Source organism: Mizuhopecten yessoensis, unplaced genomic scaffold (assembly GCF_002113885.1).
Source record: "Mizuhopecten yessoensis strain PY_sf001 unplaced genomic scaffold, ASM211388v2 scaffold8991, whole genome shotgun sequence".
Classification (NCBI taxonomy): domain Eukaryota; kingdom Metazoa; phylum Mollusca; class Bivalvia; order Pectinida; family Pectinidae; genus Mizuhopecten; species Mizuhopecten yessoensis.
This window is the reverse complement of record NW_018407824.1, coordinates 164,628-185,180: the sequence shown is the minus strand read 5'-3', so window position 1 is coordinate 185,180 and position 20,553 is coordinate 164,628. Positions and strand designations below refer to the sequence as shown.

General features: G+C 36.3%; 2 protein-coding genes across 2 annotated transcripts in view; both read left to right on the top strand.

The window, feature by feature from the left end:
• The first annotated feature begins 4,063 nt into the window (after positions 1 to 4,063).
• On the top strand, positions 4,064 to 4,714 carry LOC110456986. The gene has a single exon (XM_021508069.1). It carries the CDS (start codon positions 4,064 to 4,066, stop codon positions 4,712 to 4,714), a length of 651 nt encoding a protein of 216 aa, XP_021363744.1.
• Positions 4,715 to 10,153: 5,439 nt separating this feature from the next.
• The window catches only part of LOC110457000 (RYamide receptor-like), a 58,767-nt gene continuing 48,367 nt past the window's right edge, over positions 10,154 to 20,553 (top strand). The window contains exon 1 of the mRNA XM_021508087.1: positions 10,154 to 10,334. The gene's annotated coding sequence lies outside the window, so the exon portion shown is untranslated. The remainder of the gene's footprint in view (positions 10,335 to 20,553) is intronic.

Sequence of the window (20,553 nt, the reverse complement as noted above, 5' to 3'; positions counted from 1 at the left end):
GGTTTGAACTCGAGACCGATAGATTAGAACATGGTCCGTATCCAATCAAAACACGCGTTGCAGACGAATCGTGTTAGAATGTGTAATATTTCAATATTGAAAATTAATTGAACCTTATTTATTTTGAAAACAAATGCAGAACGATTTCTTTCAACTTATATTACTCACTCTTGCTGTGTGGATGGTAGCGCGCGGGGTGTGTGGGGAGAAATGTTACCGGAGAAAACCCACGGATAAATATAGGAAATACGAAATACGTTGACCTGTATGTGGAAGGCAGATGTAAAAGGAATACAACCAATATTCATATGGGTAACCACATATACATTAGGCTAGTTAAGTTTCCTCTGAAAAGTAGAAGCTAAGAGAACTGGCACGATTTCCTATTCGAGAATCCCAAATCCAGAATAAATACCAAAATATTCATGGAAGCCTTGTAACAATTTATGCAGTATAATACCGGACAAAGAATTGGCGATGTTTTAACTCCACAATGGTCCTACATTATACATGAAGATGCTATTAAATGTCGAATAGATACGAAACTTTTTCTCAATATTTCCTCCAGTAACTATTTTCTTTTTCTGAAGTGTTTCTTCGTACTTTGACAGGTTTTTAATAGCTTGTCTGCATTTGCTTCATTTGCCGTTTAAAAATTTACATTACATATAAATTAAGGTGGTTGTGCTGGTGTGTTTATAAAGTAGGAGCACGCTAACAGCGAAATTGAGTTGAAAAGGATAAATTTGCATAAGACACAATCGTGGTTAATGATTTATTTTACATTAACCAGCCTTTGGATAAGTTTAATTGTGTTTTATTGCCTTCGTACATTCACGTAAATATAGTGTTATTTAAGTTTGGTGATGTGGAGAACGAAAATGATGATTGATTATTTAATGAAGATATCTCTCTGAAATTGCAAACGCTTTTGAGAAATCGCAAGAAGAACAAGCGATGTGTGTTTTTTCTGACGAATGTTAAAAGCATGAAATAATGGATTTCGAAGAGTTAATGGTAAAAGACAATTAGGAAACATCTAGACTGAAATTTATAATTAAAGTTATCAGGAATGAGCAATGTACTAAGATTAGTTTTCGACTGGCTCGTTAAATACAAACAAATATTAGAAGATTCTTTCAGACTGTAAACCAGTTTTTTAGGAATGATAAAAGGTGAGAAAAGGGTAATTCCAATTTAATTTTTTCCTTTTGTTTGAACACTTTATGTCCGATTCCGTCAGACCCTATTTAGAAGTTCACATTATTTCCTATCTTCATTGGTGACGTCGTTAGGCGAATCGTTAGAAAGTGGTTATAATCATACCGTTAAAGTCGTTATATTATTACATGTAATAGGCTTTGAGTCAGATTGACTTCTGTCTATTGCAGAATCAATGTTTTCGCGAGAGAGAAATTAATTGTGCGCTTTTATCAAAACATTCTTTTGATCGCGTGTACCAATTCGTTTGAATGATTATACCTCTAAAAAAAGTTTAAATACTTTTTTCTAGAGACGGCAACCGGACTCAAATAATGTACGTTGTAGTAAGTAACGCGTCAAGGAAACAAGGAAAATATATCCCAGAAATCCAAATATCAAAAGTCTATATAACTGCTCAAAAAAGGATGTTTAATTTACAAAATTAATATAAAAATATTGGAATTCAAACTGGGACAGTATAACAATTGCTCATACTCAGATGTTAGAAAGCTTCCAACTAGAAACCGAAGGTATAGTTACAAGTGGTATAGATATACCAAAGTTACAAGTATATTTAATTCATACAAAGAAAATGGCTGGAGACTTTACAAAAATAAAAGGTGATAACCACAACATGATACAGCTTTGTGTACATTGAACAACACAAACCCATCTGAATGACAGGAAATGACAGCCGCAGCTATTCACGACCACGGAACCAAAAATCAAAATACAACAAAAATTTGCAACAAACTATAAAACCAACAATAGGAACATTTAGCAGTCTATGGTTTATAAGAGTGTAGGTTTTAATCGTTGGAACTTGGAATGATTAAATGCGAATATCCTGTGGTGATGAATAAGTGATTTGCCTTATAAACCGAAACATATGTGCTACTACCTGCATACCTATCCCAAAACACTAAACAACCGATCATTTGATAGATGGGATATTCAAAATTAGAACGTGATATTCTTGTAGACTTCTTATCCACAGAAAAGCAAACATTGCAAAGCACAAGAATTTTAACAAACTTAGCTGCAGTCGAACTATATTGATCCACGTAAAAAGCTTTAAAGCGAACAAATCTAGACTGGTTATCTTTCTGGACAAATGATGATATTTCTATCAAGTTATCCTGATAAATGGAGCCCGGATCCACGGGGCTCGACTCGCAACAGAAAACAAATTCAATCGAAAAAAAACGCAAAAATATATTTTGAAATACATTAACATACTGGTAATGTATCTTATTGATTGTGAAGATCAATAAAGTGTCATACAGAAATATACAATGTGTAAAAGGGAACACAAATCTATGTAAGGGGGAGACACGAAGTTAGTTTAAGTTGTTACTGACCCCGTATGTTACAGCAATTGAACAATTATCTTTTGGCAATACTCATGTTATTGTGTGGCAATGAAGGGGACTGGCCCTATTGTACGATGTGTAGGCTCACTCCACTTTTTATGGGAATACAGGAAAAGATTCAAATGCAAGAATCGGCGGACGAAAATAGTTTGTAATAAAATAAAATAATCTGGAGTTCTTTTGTAACAAACTGTTTTAATAAAAGATAGAAAAAAACAATCTGAACTGAAGATTTTAGCGACAAAAATATATTTAATCAGCATACTGCTGTGTTGAGAATGGAGATAAAATGCTAATCAATTGAAAATAAACTATTTAAACCTGCAAAAACGTATGCCGAAAAAAATACAACGCACTATTCAATCAGAATTAGAATTAGACCTTTAAAAATTGTTCACACTCAGAGATTAGCTAGGGCCATACGTAATTGAGCACCTGTGACTCTGCATATACAGTAATGAACACGATAAAATAAATTTATCTTTCATCCTGACATTAAACACAAAACAATCCTGATTAGGGATAAGAAACAACAATATTACCTCAAATACAGCTTACACTGATACCATCTGATACCATATGCTGCGGACTCATTTAACATGACAAAAAAAAACTTTCTAAGGATCGGTTGATTAATATAAAATTGGACATTCACGTCTACGCATTTAAACTAAACGGTACTACACCTGCGATTGTAGCGTCTAACAAACCGGACCATTCCGGTGACTATGACGACATTAATTTGTCCACGGATGTGTGACACTGCGGCGTTGAGGAAACATTGACTTTGACCGATCACTCACAGATGCTTAGGACGTTGGCTTAACAGTCTTAGAACTGATTGTTTTGAACATGTGGTGTTGGCACATTAAAAACGTAGAGTAGATGCCTTTCGATTATTGATCGCGTTCCTTCAGGGTTTTCCCTTCTCATTGCTCTATTAGCTGTAACCATGGTGGATTTTACCTACATCAAACTTTTTTCACCTATTTCTTTATCTATGTTGTACATTTTCAAGATGCCATTTTAATTCATTTGATAGAAATCAAGCTTATCTACGATCATTCCTGTTTAGACATCATAACTAGTACCACGAGATTTAAAGAAACATTGACACATCAGCAGTAATGGACGTATTGATAAACCTTTTATGAAAGTGAAAATCACAGGGATAAGAAATAGCAAGCGGATCACAGGATTGCTAACAACTTAAAATTTGAACTCAAATACCGGGTTTCGTATAAAAAATTGAAACGAGTATTTAGGAAATTCTTAAAATAATGATGGTCAACAAATCTTAACATTTGTAATTTTAATGTCACTATACATCAAACGAAAATCTATAAATTTTAGGTCTACAGGGAGGCGGGACTACACCGTATCACGTCTACAGGGACAAGGCAGTACCGTATCTCGTCTACAGAGACACGGCAGTACCGTATCACGTCTACAGGGACAAGGCACTACCGTATCACGTCTACAGGGACATGGCACTACCGTATCACGTCTACAGGGACAAGACACTACCGTATCACGTCTACAGGGACAAGGCACTACCGTATCACGTCTACAGGGACAAGGCCGTACCGTATCACGTCTACAGGGACAAGGCAGTACCGTATCACGTCTACGGGGACACGGCACTACCGTATCACGTGTACAGGGACAAGGCAGTACCGTATCACGTCTACAGGGACACGGCACTACCGTATCACGTCTACAGGGACAAGGCCGTACCGTATCACGTGTACAGTGACACGGCACTACCGTACCACGTCTACAGTGACACGGCACTACCGTACATGTACCACGTATACAGGGACAAGACAGTACCGTATCACGTCTATTGGGACAAGACAGTTCCGTACCACGATTACAGGGACAAGACAGTACTGTATCACGTCTACAGGGACACGGCAGTACCGTATCACGTATACAGGGACAATACAGCACCGTACCACGTCTACAGGGACACGGTAGTACCGTATCACGTCTACCGGGACAAGGAAGTACCGTACCACGTCTACAGGAACACGGCAGTACCGTATCACGTCTACAGGGACAAGGCAGTACCGTATCACGTATACAGGGACAAGGCAGCACCGCACCACATCTACAGGGACAAGACAGCACCGTAACACGTCTACAGGGACTTGGCAGTACCACACCACGTCTACAGGGACAAGGCAGTACCGTATCACGTCTATCTGGACACGACAGTACCGTATTACGTCTACCGGGACAAGTCAGTACCGTATCACGTCTATCTGGACACGACAGTACCGTATCACGTCTACATGGACACTGCAGTACCGTATCACGTCTACAGTGACACTGCAGTGATGTATCACATTTACAACACCATGGCAAAACTGTACTATGTTAGCTTCACAAGAAATTCTCTGGTTGAGTGTACCTTTAGCGCGACCATACCTTTAAATGTATAGGCCTCTGTCTACAGCTAGCAATCTCTGTCAGTCAGATAGATTGGAAAGGCAGACAAACTAATAACACTGTCCACAAAATGCACTTCTTTGTTCGGAAGGCACTGGAAGCATTCAAACAGAACTTATCAATAAAGCTAAATATCTTCTATCGTAGCCCCACCGGTTTATAAGTGTAACCATTTCCGGTGAAAGACTGAATGGTTTCTTCCTCTATTTATATGTTCAATGTGTAATTAAAAAAGTGAATGTCTATATATTTTGTATTCATATCTTAAAGGTTAAAAGGTATCAAGCAAAAGTTATGTTTGATGACATGCCAATAAAAATGTTTCAGAACGGTATGCTACAATATGTACTATGCAGCGGTAATATTTACATTTCCCCTTTGAAGCCCTCCGATAAACCTACCAAATAAAACCATTGTTAAAAGCAACTAACATTAAGAACATTTACACGTTAATGTTTTCCAATTGGGAACTGTTCGGAGATGTCTACGGGTTGTACTGTTAGAGTGATCATGGTGTAACGTAAAATTCATGTAATGGTTTCTGTATGACGTTCGCGCCCTAACAGAATGGGTACGTGTAACCATATAACCTTTTCCCTCTAGTATGGCTATTCCACCATTCGGTAAAGCAGTGTATAAATATGAATCATAAACAGAAAGAAAATATCAAGAAACATTGAATGAAAATTACTTTATTTGAATATATATATATATATGTATATAAAGGATAGCATGCATCTTAATAAACATTTATGATGAATGCAATTAAGTTCCGTTTAAACATTTTCCAAAGAAACATGGAAGGGTGTCTTGAAGAACATGCATGAACAACAGAATTGTGTTGCTTACAGTCATATATGTTAAATAGGAGTCTTTTAAACTTCAATAACGCTCTCTATGTGAAAACTCCAGTAGTGCTACAAATATTGACGCTAACGTTTGACGATCTTACACTGTTAAAGGCAGTCGATAAATGAATGCAGGCTCCAATACCTATAGTCAACCTTTACCAGATCCCAATAATTCCGCCTATTGTCTGTGTAATTGAATCACCAGACCAGGGAAATGAGGGTAGTTTTCACGTTTAGAGGAACCTCGCTAATCAGGATAGTTTATTACCAAACAACAACACATTTAACCCTTTCACAGATGTATCCATGTAAACAGAAAATTAAATATCTTCCACTACCGATAAATAGGAAAAGAACGGTTGGTGAGTCGGGGGATAGATGGGTTAGATTCCTACCATAATGAAACCCTGATAGCATACATGTAACATGTCATTAAGCATCACACATCAAACTACTCCTTTACATGATTGCAGTATTAATTATATTGATAAAATACCAAAGCAAATAATTTAAGATTATTCGAAGAATTACATTCTATCATAAAGATTTGTGTTAATCTCTCAGGGAGGCAGTCGTCTCAAAGTTGATATTGAGAAGGGAAGGGTCGATAAAAGAGCTAGGCGTTTTACACATTTAGAATAGCGGGCGTAAAAATTGTGTTTGAAGCGACCAAAAACAAAACCGTTAATGGTTATTCACATAATAGCCTGGACGAATCTAAAAGATTAACGAAAGATGACAAATTTTAAATCTACGTTGTTAGGTGGCAAGTTTCCATCAAAGCTTCAACACAACCCTGCAATATGAGATATGGACCCGCAAGTCTTGTCTAACAACGTATATCACTAATAACAACACTCCAGACAATCGTTATGTCGAGAAGGTTTTGTACCACTAGCCAATCCGGAGCAATTTGTTTCTGGTTTGGTGTAAATCAGAGACAATGTTCATCCATCTACTGGTAACAAGCAGCCGATGGCCATCACAAGTTACCAGTTATTTATGGTACTTTCTACTAAAAGCATGTGTACAGCAGGTGTAGTAGTTGTCTAGACGTAATATATTTCTCTTGACTTATGTTTGAAGGAATCTAAAAGGCTCCGGTCGTTGGTCTTCGGAACCACTCCAACAATTGTTGGAACAACTTGAATTATCACGCTAGTACGATAGAAACTAATGAACATACAAATATAACCAGCAATGCACCATTTAAGCTCCTTGATGAATATTGAGAAGTTGTCCTTTTAATTGGCAAGCAAATCTCTGTACATTGTACATGGTTCAGGAAAATCTATAACGAAATTTCAATTAATGATTGTTTTGCAAGTTAACACAAATATTTAATTCTTCTCAAATATTTTCAACGGAAAACAAATAAAGCAACCTATCAGTATGTTTGTAGAACCAGCTTCTGTCCTTGTATTGATGAATATTTTGGTATGAGCGGGAAGCCTGGACTTGACAAGACATTTCCTATTAACAGTTTTATTTTCTGTTGTGTATTCTATGATGAAAACGTCATATAGTCATATTATTAAAAAAAAAATCTTATATATTTCCTTATCGTTTGTTAAAAGTACATATGTGTTTTGATAAGTTGATATTTATTCGTTTGTTAAACTAATTTGGTTGGTTTCAATTCTAGGGTTTTCAAGAGACCCTGCAAGTATGTTTTTATTATCCAAAATTAACTTTGAATTTTGGGTTTTAAAGTACAAGTATATTAGACATTTGTTCTGACTCTGCAAGATTCAGAAAAAAATATGTTTTACTTTGGAAATTGCTTAATGTCAAGGGTCAACTAAAGGGCCAGAATTCATTTGATACACTACGATGATTGATTTCTATTTAGGTTACTTTTCATGGTGAGATGCTTTTTGATGGGTTGTTATTTCTACACATGTACGTTAGGTTTTTTTTGATGGGTTGTTATTTCTACACATGTACGTTAGTTTTTTAGGCGTGTTTTGGTGCATTTTGTATGTATATATATATATTTCATGCTTAACCTGCCTAGTCCAATATGGCTGAGGTCCCTAGATTCGAACCGCGCGCGTCTGCAGAAGTGAGCGATATGATTGTGTCCTTGAAGAAGTAACTGTATCTGTTTGTCTCAGTCTACCAAGCTATACAAATAGACACCGGGTTTCGGGTTGTACAGGTCACTAAGGCAAGCAAGAATTTACTCCGAAACCCCGTCATAATGCTGATGACGTCATCTACAAGTTTTGTATCGACAATATGTTTACAGGAAATTAGTTTTGCAAGGTAAAATAGATGTAAGAACGGATTAAAATTATTTCTGTGTATAAAATTGGGAGTAGTGAATGTAATTACATATTAATCGATTCACTTAAATGCAAAGTTTTTTTGTATTGCTATGATTTACGAAAGTTGGTCTAGTGCGCTTCAATAATTTCCGTCGATATTTTTATATTAGGCTGGTTGTTGTATGCTAATCAAATACGGGATTTCAGGAACAATTACCAAGGCAAAATGTTTATTCCACTCGTAATGAAATCTTCACAAACACCGCCGTGCTTGTATCTCTTAACCTGCCTTGATGCTGGTATTTACCGGTAACTGGGTCACCAAAATGCCTGTAAAAGGATAAATATCTATAATTTTCTGGCGTCGATCTTTACAACAAAATAGCAAATTTCTCAATAGTCTTGATTCCACGTACCATCGTGTGAAAATCGTTTTTGTAGGAGAGTTAACGAGAGTTGTAAATGTATATTTGTATTTTGTACCGCCGTTATTAGTCAAGCTTTTGCCATGGCAGGTAGGACTCTGCAGATTTAGCCCAGTTTTATCTATTGAAACATCGTTATAACTGAGTCTGTAAAAGCTACTATATAACAGTATTTGTTTGACTACATTTGACTTTTCGCCAAGAATTCGCAAGTACGCTTAGTTCCAACCTGGCTACACATCTAGTGGGTACATGAAAGCAAAACGTGGTCCAGTGGATAAATCAAATTAAAATGTTGGAATGTTTGTATGATTCCCAATTTTGGCTGCAAATTGAACATAAGTACGCTTGCGTTATGTTTATTGGACTCGCACTGACACTCTGACGCCGGGAGTTTACCGGATATATCATCCATGGTATTATTTGAGCGATTTCTGCGAATGACAGATCTTTACCGTTGATTTATTTAACTTTCATTGAACCTCTCCACCAGGTCGACGCTGACTGTATAGGCATTCGTGGTTATGAGGAGCATCCATTGCTAAGTTTTCTAGCTGCTGATGCTGGCTCCCTAATTATAGATGTTGTATCAGTGACATGAACATTTCTGATAAGATCGTGCGATACCCGTCCCTTTCCGCTCTTTACATCTATACTACTCTCATCCCTGATCATTACGGCGGCTGATTGGTGTCGATTACAGTTATCGTTCTTTTACCCAGAAGGAAAGACGATATTAAACAATTTCTTTTTCCTCGGTCCTAAAGGGATGCTCTTTCTCGTTCTTTCGCACCAAAAGAATGAGAATAGAACACTTTCTAATTCTCACACTTTGTCCTTTTCTCAGATCAAGATGGCATGATTTTATGTTTTCTAATTTTCGTCCTTTAGTTTATATGAATATGCGAAAGGACGAAAGGACAACAAATACTGCGCAAACGGTCGAAAAAATTATATAGTACATATCCGCTTATTAGCGACCTTAATTCCCGCCCTTTCGTAAAACAAAGAACGAGGAGACGAAATGGCACAAATCCGCCCCCGTAGATGGACTTGTTGTTGAGCTCTGCTCCAGACTCACTAAAAAGGGCTGCGTGTTGACTTAAACCCTAGGAAAATAATGCTTCCGAAATTCCTTGATCTCTAATGACGGTTCAATGTATGTATTCTCTTTACCATAACAAATCGAAGGCAATTCGCGGTCATAGTGCCGATTGGAAGGTCTTGGTTAGCTACTTGTAGAATGGGGGGTTAATTTAATACTACAACATTGTACAGTCGTAATATGGACTTGAGATATCGTGTAAAACTATGCCAGACGTCATCTACCTGACTGGCTGTTTTCTATCGTATTTTGTTTTCTGCTGTTGTTAACTTATTTGTTCCTGTTGACATTGCTGCTTTCGTCTCTTTCGTATTTGATGTTTCTACAAACATCGATCAGTGAACATGCACTCGCTACTGATTCGTCAGGCTACGAGTAGTGCTACTCTAGCACTCCTACCCGTACCAGTCCTATACCGATAACCGGTGTACCGCTGGTCAGTACAGCCAGGCTAGTAGTCCGTGATACTGACCACATGATGGACTGAGTGGTTTAGCCGAGGGCCTGCTGCCAACTCCAGTGGACGTACTTAATAAGAATTGAGGAGCCTTCCCATCTGGATGATAAATAGGGACAGTGTTAATTGTAGAGGACATATAATGACAAGCTGAGTGTTGTCATCGGGCGGCGAGATTTACCGCACAGCTATTAAGGTGGGTGGCACTTGTTTACATGCTATTGGTTATACATATTATTTGTTTTGTAAGCAGAGATAGTAATGCGTTAACTAAAAATACAATGTCAAACCCTGGTGTACAAATGTATTTAATGAAAATAGGCAATATAAATGATATCGTAATAATTACTCTGTTTATGTTGCAAGGTACATGTACAATTTAGGTTTTTCGCAGCGACGTTTCTCCCGTGTATTAATTGAACCGACTGGTCAAGTTCAGAATATTGTGTCTCACACTTACAGCTATTACTACCCTGAACAAACCAACTAACGTGTTATATCGTAATTAGATTTGGTTTGTGACAATTTCATTAACTCCTTTAATAAAACATACGTGTACCATTAGAAATGATTTCGGCGCCGTTGACAATAACATGCTACTATCGCCACATCTACGGGTCATGTACACTGTATATGTGTTTCTCTCGATTGCTGAAAAAAAGAAACAGTCTGAAAGAATGTTTAAATGTAAATAGCATCTTACCATGAGGATATGGTTTATTACGAACTTACAGTGCTGTCGTTTTAAGCCTGGAAGTGTTTTAGGCTGACTGGGAGAAATAAAGGCCCGTATTCACGAAAGCATTTTAATGCTCAAACTCAGATTCTGTGCTAAAGTTCATTTTCTTTTTCCAAAGATAATTTGATAAAACAATCACAGTTTCTCAATTATTTGAAAGAATTTATGAGAGACATAAAGCCAATTTTCAATGTTACCACTTGATTTTTTGACTGTCTGTCACATGATTTAAGCAGGTTACAAGAAACTGTTTTGGGAACAAAATCAATGCTTAAGCATTCAAACTAGCTCATGAATACGGGCCCAGGAGTCTTAGTAAAATGTGATATGCCATCAAAAAAGCCCAGGACTGAATGAATACGAGATCATTTGTATTCAAAAGTAAATAACACTGTTGATAAGAAACCAAGGAAAACATCGACAAGCCGCAAGTCGCGGAAATTAAGGGAAAATGCATGTCACTGTCAAGAAGGGAAAGTTCATAGGTCATTTTCAATAAGGAAAAATGTCTGAGCTCCTTTTGTGTTAACCTCTTTATCGCATTCAAATAATATACAAAGGTTTTTAGTTTATATAAACTATATCAATTCAATATGAACTATATCAATTCATTGTAACATTATATTGTGAGACGTGATAAAGCCACGTTATTGGTAATAAGTGATTGGTAAACTAGGTAGTATAGTAATCTTACACGAGACACCAGACTAGGCTTGTACCTAGAGTCTGATACATAGGAAGGTGATGAATCGTTGTTAAATAAGTCTGGAATTTTCACATCGACATAAAGTGTTTTACATCTGCCATCAAAAACAACTCTGTAAACTTAAATGGTTTTGATGTACAAATGTACCCGTTACTGTTCTAGTAGCATTAAAAGCTTTATATTTTTAAAACTTTACTGGAAGAGATTCATGTAACTTCGTATTATGTCGCCTCATTGTGGTGAAGAATACAATAATATATCCAGTTTTAATTAAGTTTACGCAGAATTTTCAATCATAGAAAATGCAACCGTTATGTAATCTGGTTAACCATTACCGCTCAAAGCTTTTGTTATTGGTGTTCCTTGATCTGGATGGGAAATTATTCTTCCGAAATAATGAAAGATGAAGTTTTAATGGTTAAAAGAAGCATCACTGTAGCCATTTGGCGGTTGGAGATGAAGAGCACTTTTTAATGTGACGATGGCATCAATAAGCTGGCTTACAACTGTAAAGAAAAGTACCGTCTTTAAATAAATGACTTTAAATCGTCTTCATTATCGTTACAATGTAGCTATTAAGATTTCAATCGGTTCTTAGATGTACCTATAGGGCCTCAATTATTGACAGGAGCTAATGTAGATTCTGAACCATTGCCAATAATATGTTGTTTTCTGTTACTAAATTGATCCTTAAATGTAGGAAAATTCATCAGTAATGCATATTACTTGTAAATTAAATGTCAACCTCTGTTATTGTCATGCTATGGTTGAAGTCGCAGCGACTCATCATCACATCACAGGCCCACACTGTAAGCATGGCATTATATGAACGTAGCCTCAAAACAAATATTGCCTTATCAAGACATTCTCGGAGAACTACCGCCAGCTATATCATATTTAGGAATTACTTGTTTGTGTTATGAGTATGATATATCATTATGTATGGCAAATACATGTAAACGTGACAGGAAGTGCTGATTTACCAGTGTGGAAGAGATACATGTAGTATGCACTATATAAGAAACATTTTGTGTTTTATTCTGTTGGTTTACAACATTTGACTACAATACTGCAATAGGCCGAGAGAGGAAAGTATTCAGTAAAATAACAAAACAAAATAAATACTATACCTTACAGTAGTCCGAGAAAGTCTAAACGTGTAATAATACCGACGTAGATCTTACCGTGACCAGGAGTATGCTAATTTCTTAGAGTTATTTTTCATTGTCAATGTCTGATGCTGCGCATTCATAATTGCTTGATAGCACATTGGAAAAGTGTTGGGTTCGCAATGTATAGATGTCGAACCTACATCCCTTTATTTTTTTTGTATTTTTTTTTACATACATATGTTTTGAAATACTCTTTGAAATAACTACAATTCTATAAAATGCAACACGTCATTATCGAGACAGTTATAATGAGTAATTAATAAATTGATGGTTCTTTTTGCCGAACTTGTGGAATACTCCTAACCGTCATACCTTATCCAGGCTAATGTCGTTAATGGACCGTATGGGGCGAATCAGTGATCTTTACATATATTGAAACAAAATGATGTTTTGTTTGAGGATATATCATTCAATACCCTTCCTGTTTTACTTTATTATGTGTATACGTTGATACTTTAAGAAAAGAAGTATTAGATGTGTTTAGTTAGTTAGTTTTAACTAATTAAAAAAACAAAGGACAATGAATATTTAGAAACCTGCAATGAGGTGTTTTTATGTCCTTTTTTGGATGGTACATTTAGTAAAGTTTCTTTTAGCTCGTATCTTGAAGACGGTAAAATGCTTTTGAATAAAAGTGTATTTTCGGCCAACGTTAGAATAATTCAGAGCACACGACACGTGTGCTGGTATCTTGCGGCAGGTGAAATGACGAAATGCCCAGGATGTGATCTGGTTACATTAACTACCACCATATAGGTACATCATCCAGTACATCAGCAAACAGTGTATGGCACTGAATAACAGGATGGAATCTTAACATTGCGTTAAGCTTGGTGATCGCACGGTATCATTGAAGAAAAAAAGTTAGATGGTTTTGCGATTTTGTTTGCTGTTTAATAGGCTGGCGACACCTGCTATTTCATTACCCTATGTTGTATGTACTGTCATGCAATAACTTAACCGTAAATAGGAAATTTGACAGATGATTGATCAATTGGTGTTAAGTTACATCATTGTTCCCAGATACAAAGGTTGACAGAGACGGACGATTTGCGTTTTAACCCTGTCCAAAAGTGACGTCACAGAACTGATAATTTGAAGAAAAAACATGATATATTGTTTATACACCGCCCCAAACGTATATGTATCACTTTCACATATATGTTTAAGAATTTTCACAGAAATGCGATACGTGTCCACGATCAATGGATCAATATCTTTTTTACAGTTAAAATTTGCCCGCGATCACGTCTATAGAATCGTTTTACACTAACGTCTTCACTCTATCTCTTTCACTCCTACAAATACCGTACAGCCTACCAACTAGTTACTCATTTCTGTAATGAGTTATGTCAATAAGTATTCCTACATTATCAAGGGAAATGTTAAAAGTAAACAAAAGGAACAATATATGTATTGTATATGTATATGTACTGACCTGATAAAACGGATTCGCAATCTGTCGTAGATACACTCTTCGCTTTACCGACTTCAGATACAGTATATACTAATACAATCGCTAATCTGCAGTCAATTACAAATAAATGGTATTACTAATATCAACATCGCCGATGAATATTCGATATGCTAGTTGTAAGGCAGGTGAAATGCCATAGGAATCTTGTGTAAATGTTATGACTATATATTTCGGTTAATTCGCTACGTAAAACCTTTTAATGGAATACAAATATTTTGTCGTGATAATTTTCTCATGCTTTATACACCCAGCAGAGACGATGGGCCTTGTTACTACATAACCCTCGTATAAATTATAAATACAAAATAATTTAGATGGATAATGACAATTGAATTTGCATCATGCTCGAGTGCTAGTCTAAACAACGGGGCAATCGAACATACAATCAATAGGAGAAAGTTGGATATAGCCTCAGGAAAGATTACCTCAGTGTGTAAGGTCAGGAGAAACATTGCCTCAGCGTCTAAGGTCAAGGACACGACAACGAAAAGCCTGTGTTTAGTAGTTAACACGCCTTTTCAACTTATCATTGAGAAACTCCCGTATTCATTTACTCGTTTTTCATATCTTTATTCTTAAAAATGTCCGTGTTATTTATAAAATGTTTCACAACATTACATGATTGGTTTGATGATAACGACTCAATGTACATAGCATGTACCTAACATATGATATTTCAGGTATGAACTTCAGTTGTACTAACATAGCAGTCACCATGGTCAGTCGTATCGCCAACCATCCGTTACAGTTGTCATAAAATAATGGCCGCGACATGTATTATCTTAACATCAAAATGACCACTGGTCAATTCGGACCTGCCCGAAGGTTGTTTTTGACTAAGTTAAAATCTAATGGAAAATAAATGACAGTTTCATCGGAGGAAGACTTGTCCCGCGGCTAAGTGAATGGAGACTAGTGTGTAGTAGATTTTAGACACACCTGGTTTATATACGTAAACAATAACTGTTGATATATCTTAATTGATGTGTGCTTTTGAACCTTCAATAATCTATTTTACATCTTCAATATCTTACTCAGACAAAGGCTAATTTCACTCGTGTGATAGCAATCATAATTATAACTTGTCAAGCATGACTTTATCGGGGGTTATCTAACTTATAAGAAGTCACATGAACTAGACGATACACTCGATACATGATGCGTAAAAGACGGCTCGCCATTCGTTATTTGATATTTTCTTCGTTTCTTTTGAAATGTGGCTAACATTATACAGCAGATAGACTAACGATTGTTAAACATTGAGCCATTTTTTTAAGTTTCAAAAATGTTACAACTGTGTATATTTAACATTCAGGATATACATTTTAATACAATAATGGATTTTGTGCTGTTGAATATGATGTGATATAAAACTGAAAAAAATGATATTAACCGAGGCGAAGTTATAATGAAGCCAAGGTCAGAATAACTGTTATAGTTCATGTCACATCATATAAATACCAGCAAAAAGGTCTAAACCTGTTTAACAATAGTATATGCTTCAACAATAAAAGAAAAAGGGAAAAAGAAAGGTTCTGAATGACACGGGTTTATTGCCGGGTTCATGATTTTATCTTATTTTGATGCAGGTTCCCAATACTCCAAACATTAATTTTTCAAGACCATTTTTGACAATGAAATATAATCGTATGTTAAAAGATAACCAAACATACATTGAATATTTCAATAAGGCTTGGAACGTTTGTTTAACTTCGGAAAACCCGAACTAATAATGTTATGAAATCCATCCAAATATCTTTTTAAACCATTACTGATTGATTTGAGTGTGTATTTTTGCATAGGATTCTACTATCTTTACGTGAAAGAGCAACCGCGAAAAAAAATGTCCAGGTTTGAATCTAAAAACTCATCATTGAAGCTAGTTTTGAAAGCTAACTTACCGTCAAAGTTCCCCCTTAAAATTTCGTGGAAGACGCACACTGTATGTTTAGACGCCCTTTTCATTGCCAACTACACTTTATCTGCGAGTAGTTTCTGAAATTCGCAGTTATTACAAAGGCATAACGTTTTTTAGCAACCAAATTCTCATGTCGTCCGACTGACAGATCGCATCCGGTCTACCTGCGCATGCGCTGGTACAATTACATTTTGAAATCGACATTCACCTGAAAACCGGTCTACGTAATTATAAGTATCCGAGGACTTGGCACGTGTTTGAGAAGCGGCCAATGAGGTTGCAAGACATTATCAGGTATATACAGTAATAATGGTGAATATGTGTCTTGAATTTAACATGTTTTATTGTCCGATTCGGAATAAAGGAACTTGGCACAGTTAAAGTCATAACAGCTTATGACGCCATCTCCTATAAATGATTCCTTCACAAGTGGTTCCATAGACAGACGATTTCAAATCATTGAGGAGGGAGCAAGTCAAATTACCATATTTATAAACTAGTTCAAGTTCAACTTTAACTTGAATCTCTTTCGCTGGATCTGATATAGGTTTGCACATGTCAAATTCATCACAGCTCAAATCTATACCGCTTCTCAATCTCTATAGTGATACAATATTCCTAGCTATGCTGTAGATTGTTAATTGTGACAAAAACGAAAAAAGCATACAACACAGGTACTACAATGTATGTAGTTTGAAAAGAAATAGAACTTGAATTCACTAAAATGTTAGAGACTGTTTCTCCAAAACAAGAAACGAATCGTTGCCCTTTACTACAGTAATAGTGCATGTGAACAGTGGGTACACTATACCTATACTAATACTGTATGATATAAAGGTCTAGTAACATCACGATCGTACGTTGTCGGTCATGGAAATGGTAGTGTTTGATAGTGTGGACACAACAACTACATTACTACATTTCTCCTAAAAGTCTAACATCGACTTGCATCCCGGGACCATTCGTCTCCAATAACTAATCATCGATATATAGGCCTTGGAACAGGAGAAGAGACGTGTATTGAATCTCTGTTTTACGCCATGAGGTCAGTATTAAAACAATTCCTCGTGTCTTATGCCAGGTCTTTGTCATTTGGGCAGCAATAAACCCGTTCCCTTGTGTTGTCTGTAAGGTCATTAGGACAGCTGTTGAACCGTTCCTTTATGTGTGTTTCCCTTCATTTGCTTTCAGAAAAATACGGGTACAGTAACATCTTTTCATCTTGTCGGGCCGTTCGTTTTTAGGACATAGTAAGACCTTTCGTTTGATTGACTGACAAGACAACATTTTGGGAATCGGTGACGCCATATGTTTTGATATTCCTGTACATGTTTGCTTTCCATACGCAACGGTATGTGAAGTTATAGTTAAGAAAAAAACAGATGTACTTCCACCATCATTTGATAGGTCACAACCTAATTCTATCCAAAGATAGATTTTTTTTCTCCCTGAATTATAATCCGTAAAATGATTCATACGAAGGCTTTGTCGTTGTAACGATTGTTTTTCTGTAAATTGGTATCTTGGAGAATGCTCCGTCATTATTATGACATATTGGACTCATTTGTCATTTTGAGCCTGTCCATTATTTTCACTAATAAAAGCCGACATCCATCATCGGTCGGATTTCAAAAGTGAGAACACCTAACTACTTTAAGTATCAATTATATTGTACAATTACCTTTTTTAGGATTTCGGGAGAAAGTTATTTGTAAAAGTATTTGATTTTGGGTGTTACTCCAACTAAATCCGTCTGTTTCTATTTGAAATTAGTTTTGATAAAAAAGCTATAAACATTCTGAAAATCATAGATCAAATATGTTCTCGATTTGGTACTACATGTAGCTATACAGTCGTCTAAAACCTTCATTCTGTCACCCATTCCTGCCAACTGATTCGATCTGATCAGCCGAAGTGTTTACCTCTCTCGAGCGTGTTAAGCCGCTCCAAGGACAGACAATGTATTATACATGTTACATTCATCTGACATGTACCGATACCTTGTCTGCCGTTCAGCATTTCTGCTAGACCCCGGTAACGTTTTTCACGTAAAAACTATGTAAGAAACATTAATTCTTGAAACATTAAAACAAGCTGTAGTAAACGAATAACTCATAGTTGATAGACGTGATTTTGATCCACCAGTGACGTCATCAATTAAAGCTGTATGGCGCAGTCGTACTTTTTCCAGTGTGTATGTATAATCATATTTGTAACATATCAATATATCCCATTTATACATGTATATACTGCATTTAAGAGTGATATGAGATATATATAACCCGCGTGTATTTAAGGAATGGCCAGGGCTATTTTGGGTTAAAACACCTGTGTGCACGTTGCATAAATCCGCGAAGAAGTAAATGCACAAAAGTGCGCACACTTTTTGGTTATTTAAAACTTTTGGCTCATGGTTAATGAATGTTAATTCATTTCTGATAAAGCAAAATGCAAAAGAAACAGCATTGTGATGTTGTTTTATCGCCGAAACAACTTCAACCCAAACCAAGTTGGAATTACAAATACCACGCCAAACACGACGTCATAGCTTTTGGTGTTTGTTTTTTTTTTAGTTTAAACCATATTTTATTTCATTTTTTTTGTCATACATACAATACATAAGTACAGGGTTCAGAAAAAAAGTATTAAAATACTTATATGAATCCCTCTCCTTAATTACTGACAAGCGGATGACAACACTATAAAGCTAAACAACATCGTAAGTATCATATATGTAATAAAGAACAAAACTTAATTCAAAAGAGAGAGTGAGTGAGAGAGAATAGATAAATTTGGATCTCCGCACAGAAGCATGTCAAGAGTGTAATTTTCAGGTAAATTTATAAAGCATTTGTATAATTAGGACAAGACGGAAGAAAGTGATCAGTAGTTCCATGTGCCTGTCTACATGAGCAATAAGGACTATCGACAAGATAACGACTAAATAGGTGGGCATTTAAGGAGCTGCAGTTCATCCTCAGTCTAGCTGATGAGCCTGGTCGAGGCGTTTTCCATAATTATAATAAGGGGGAACTGTAAGGGAGTGTCTGTGTAGGTAGTTTTTCAGATTACTTATTGAGGGGTTATTTTTAATATATGGGGGTAGTGAATTCCACAGGTCAATAGAAGAAGGAAGAAACGATTTCTTGTAGACGTTAGTTTTGCAAAAAACATTGCTTAAGTTATCAGCAGCACGTGTGTTATATTGGTGAGCGTCGATTCTACGGGGGAGTAAGGCCAAAAATCATTTTATGTATCTGAACTATTTTCTTTACGTTGCGTCGGTATTGTAGACTGTCCCAACCTGTTTCCTCATAAAGCTTAGCATGATTTGTTAGTTTAGTACCACCCGTTGTAATTCTTGCAGCTTCGAGCTGAATATTCTCAAGGGATTGAGACTGTTGGTTAGTTAAGTTATCCCGGACGATATCACCATACTCAAGTATAGGTCTGACAAATGAAAAAAAACGTAGGTTTGAAGAGAGTTTTTGTCTATTTTAAATTCAGGTGGGTTTTTTTACCTGAAACAGTCTGCCTTTCGGGGTAGAGCCAAAATTAAACATATTAATATATCCCGTGTGTATTTAAAAAGTCCTACTTGTATAATTATAAAACATATGTGTTTACTAAAAATAGGGGGAGTATACAACAAGCATGGTTAACACGTTGAAGTGTGAATATAACAGACCGGTCGAACACAGTGGGGAGGAGGTTACAACATAAGTTGAACAAAAACGGTGTGTAGCATAGATCAGGTTAACATGTTGAAGGTGTATCATAGATCAGGTTAACCCGTTGGGGTGTGTACAATAATCAGGTTAACACGTTGGGGGTGTAGCATAGATCAGGTTAACACGTTAGGGTGTGTAGCATAGATCAGGTTAACATGTTGGGGTGTGTACAATAAATCAGGTTACCACGTTGGGGTGTATCATAGATCAGGTTAACACGTTAGGGTGAGTAGCATAGATCAGGTCAACACGTTGGGGGGTGTGCAATAAATCAGGTTAACACGTTGGGGTGTGTAGCATATATCAGGTTAACACGTTGGGGTGTGTAGCATAAATCAGGTTAACACGTTGGGATGTGTATACAATAAATCAGGTGAACACGTTGGGTTGTGTGTACAATAAAGCAGGTTAACACATTGGGATGTTTTTACAATAAATCAGGTTTAAACGTTAGGGTTGTGTACAATAACTCAGGATAACACGTTGGGATTTTTTTTACAATTAATTAGTTTAACACGTTGGGGTGTGTAGCATATATCAGGTTAACACGTTGGGATGTGTATACAATAAATCAGGTTAACACGTTGGACTGTGCGTACAATAAATCAGGTTAACACATTGGGATGTTTTTACAATAAATCAGTTTAACATGTTGGGGTGTTTGTACAATAT

Bases quoted from the DNA above. Each gene is read 5' to 3' on its own strand.
- LOC110456986 (XM_021508069.1), top strand. From the start codon at position 4,064: ATGGCACTACCGTATCACGTCTACAGGGACAAGACACTACCGTATCAC.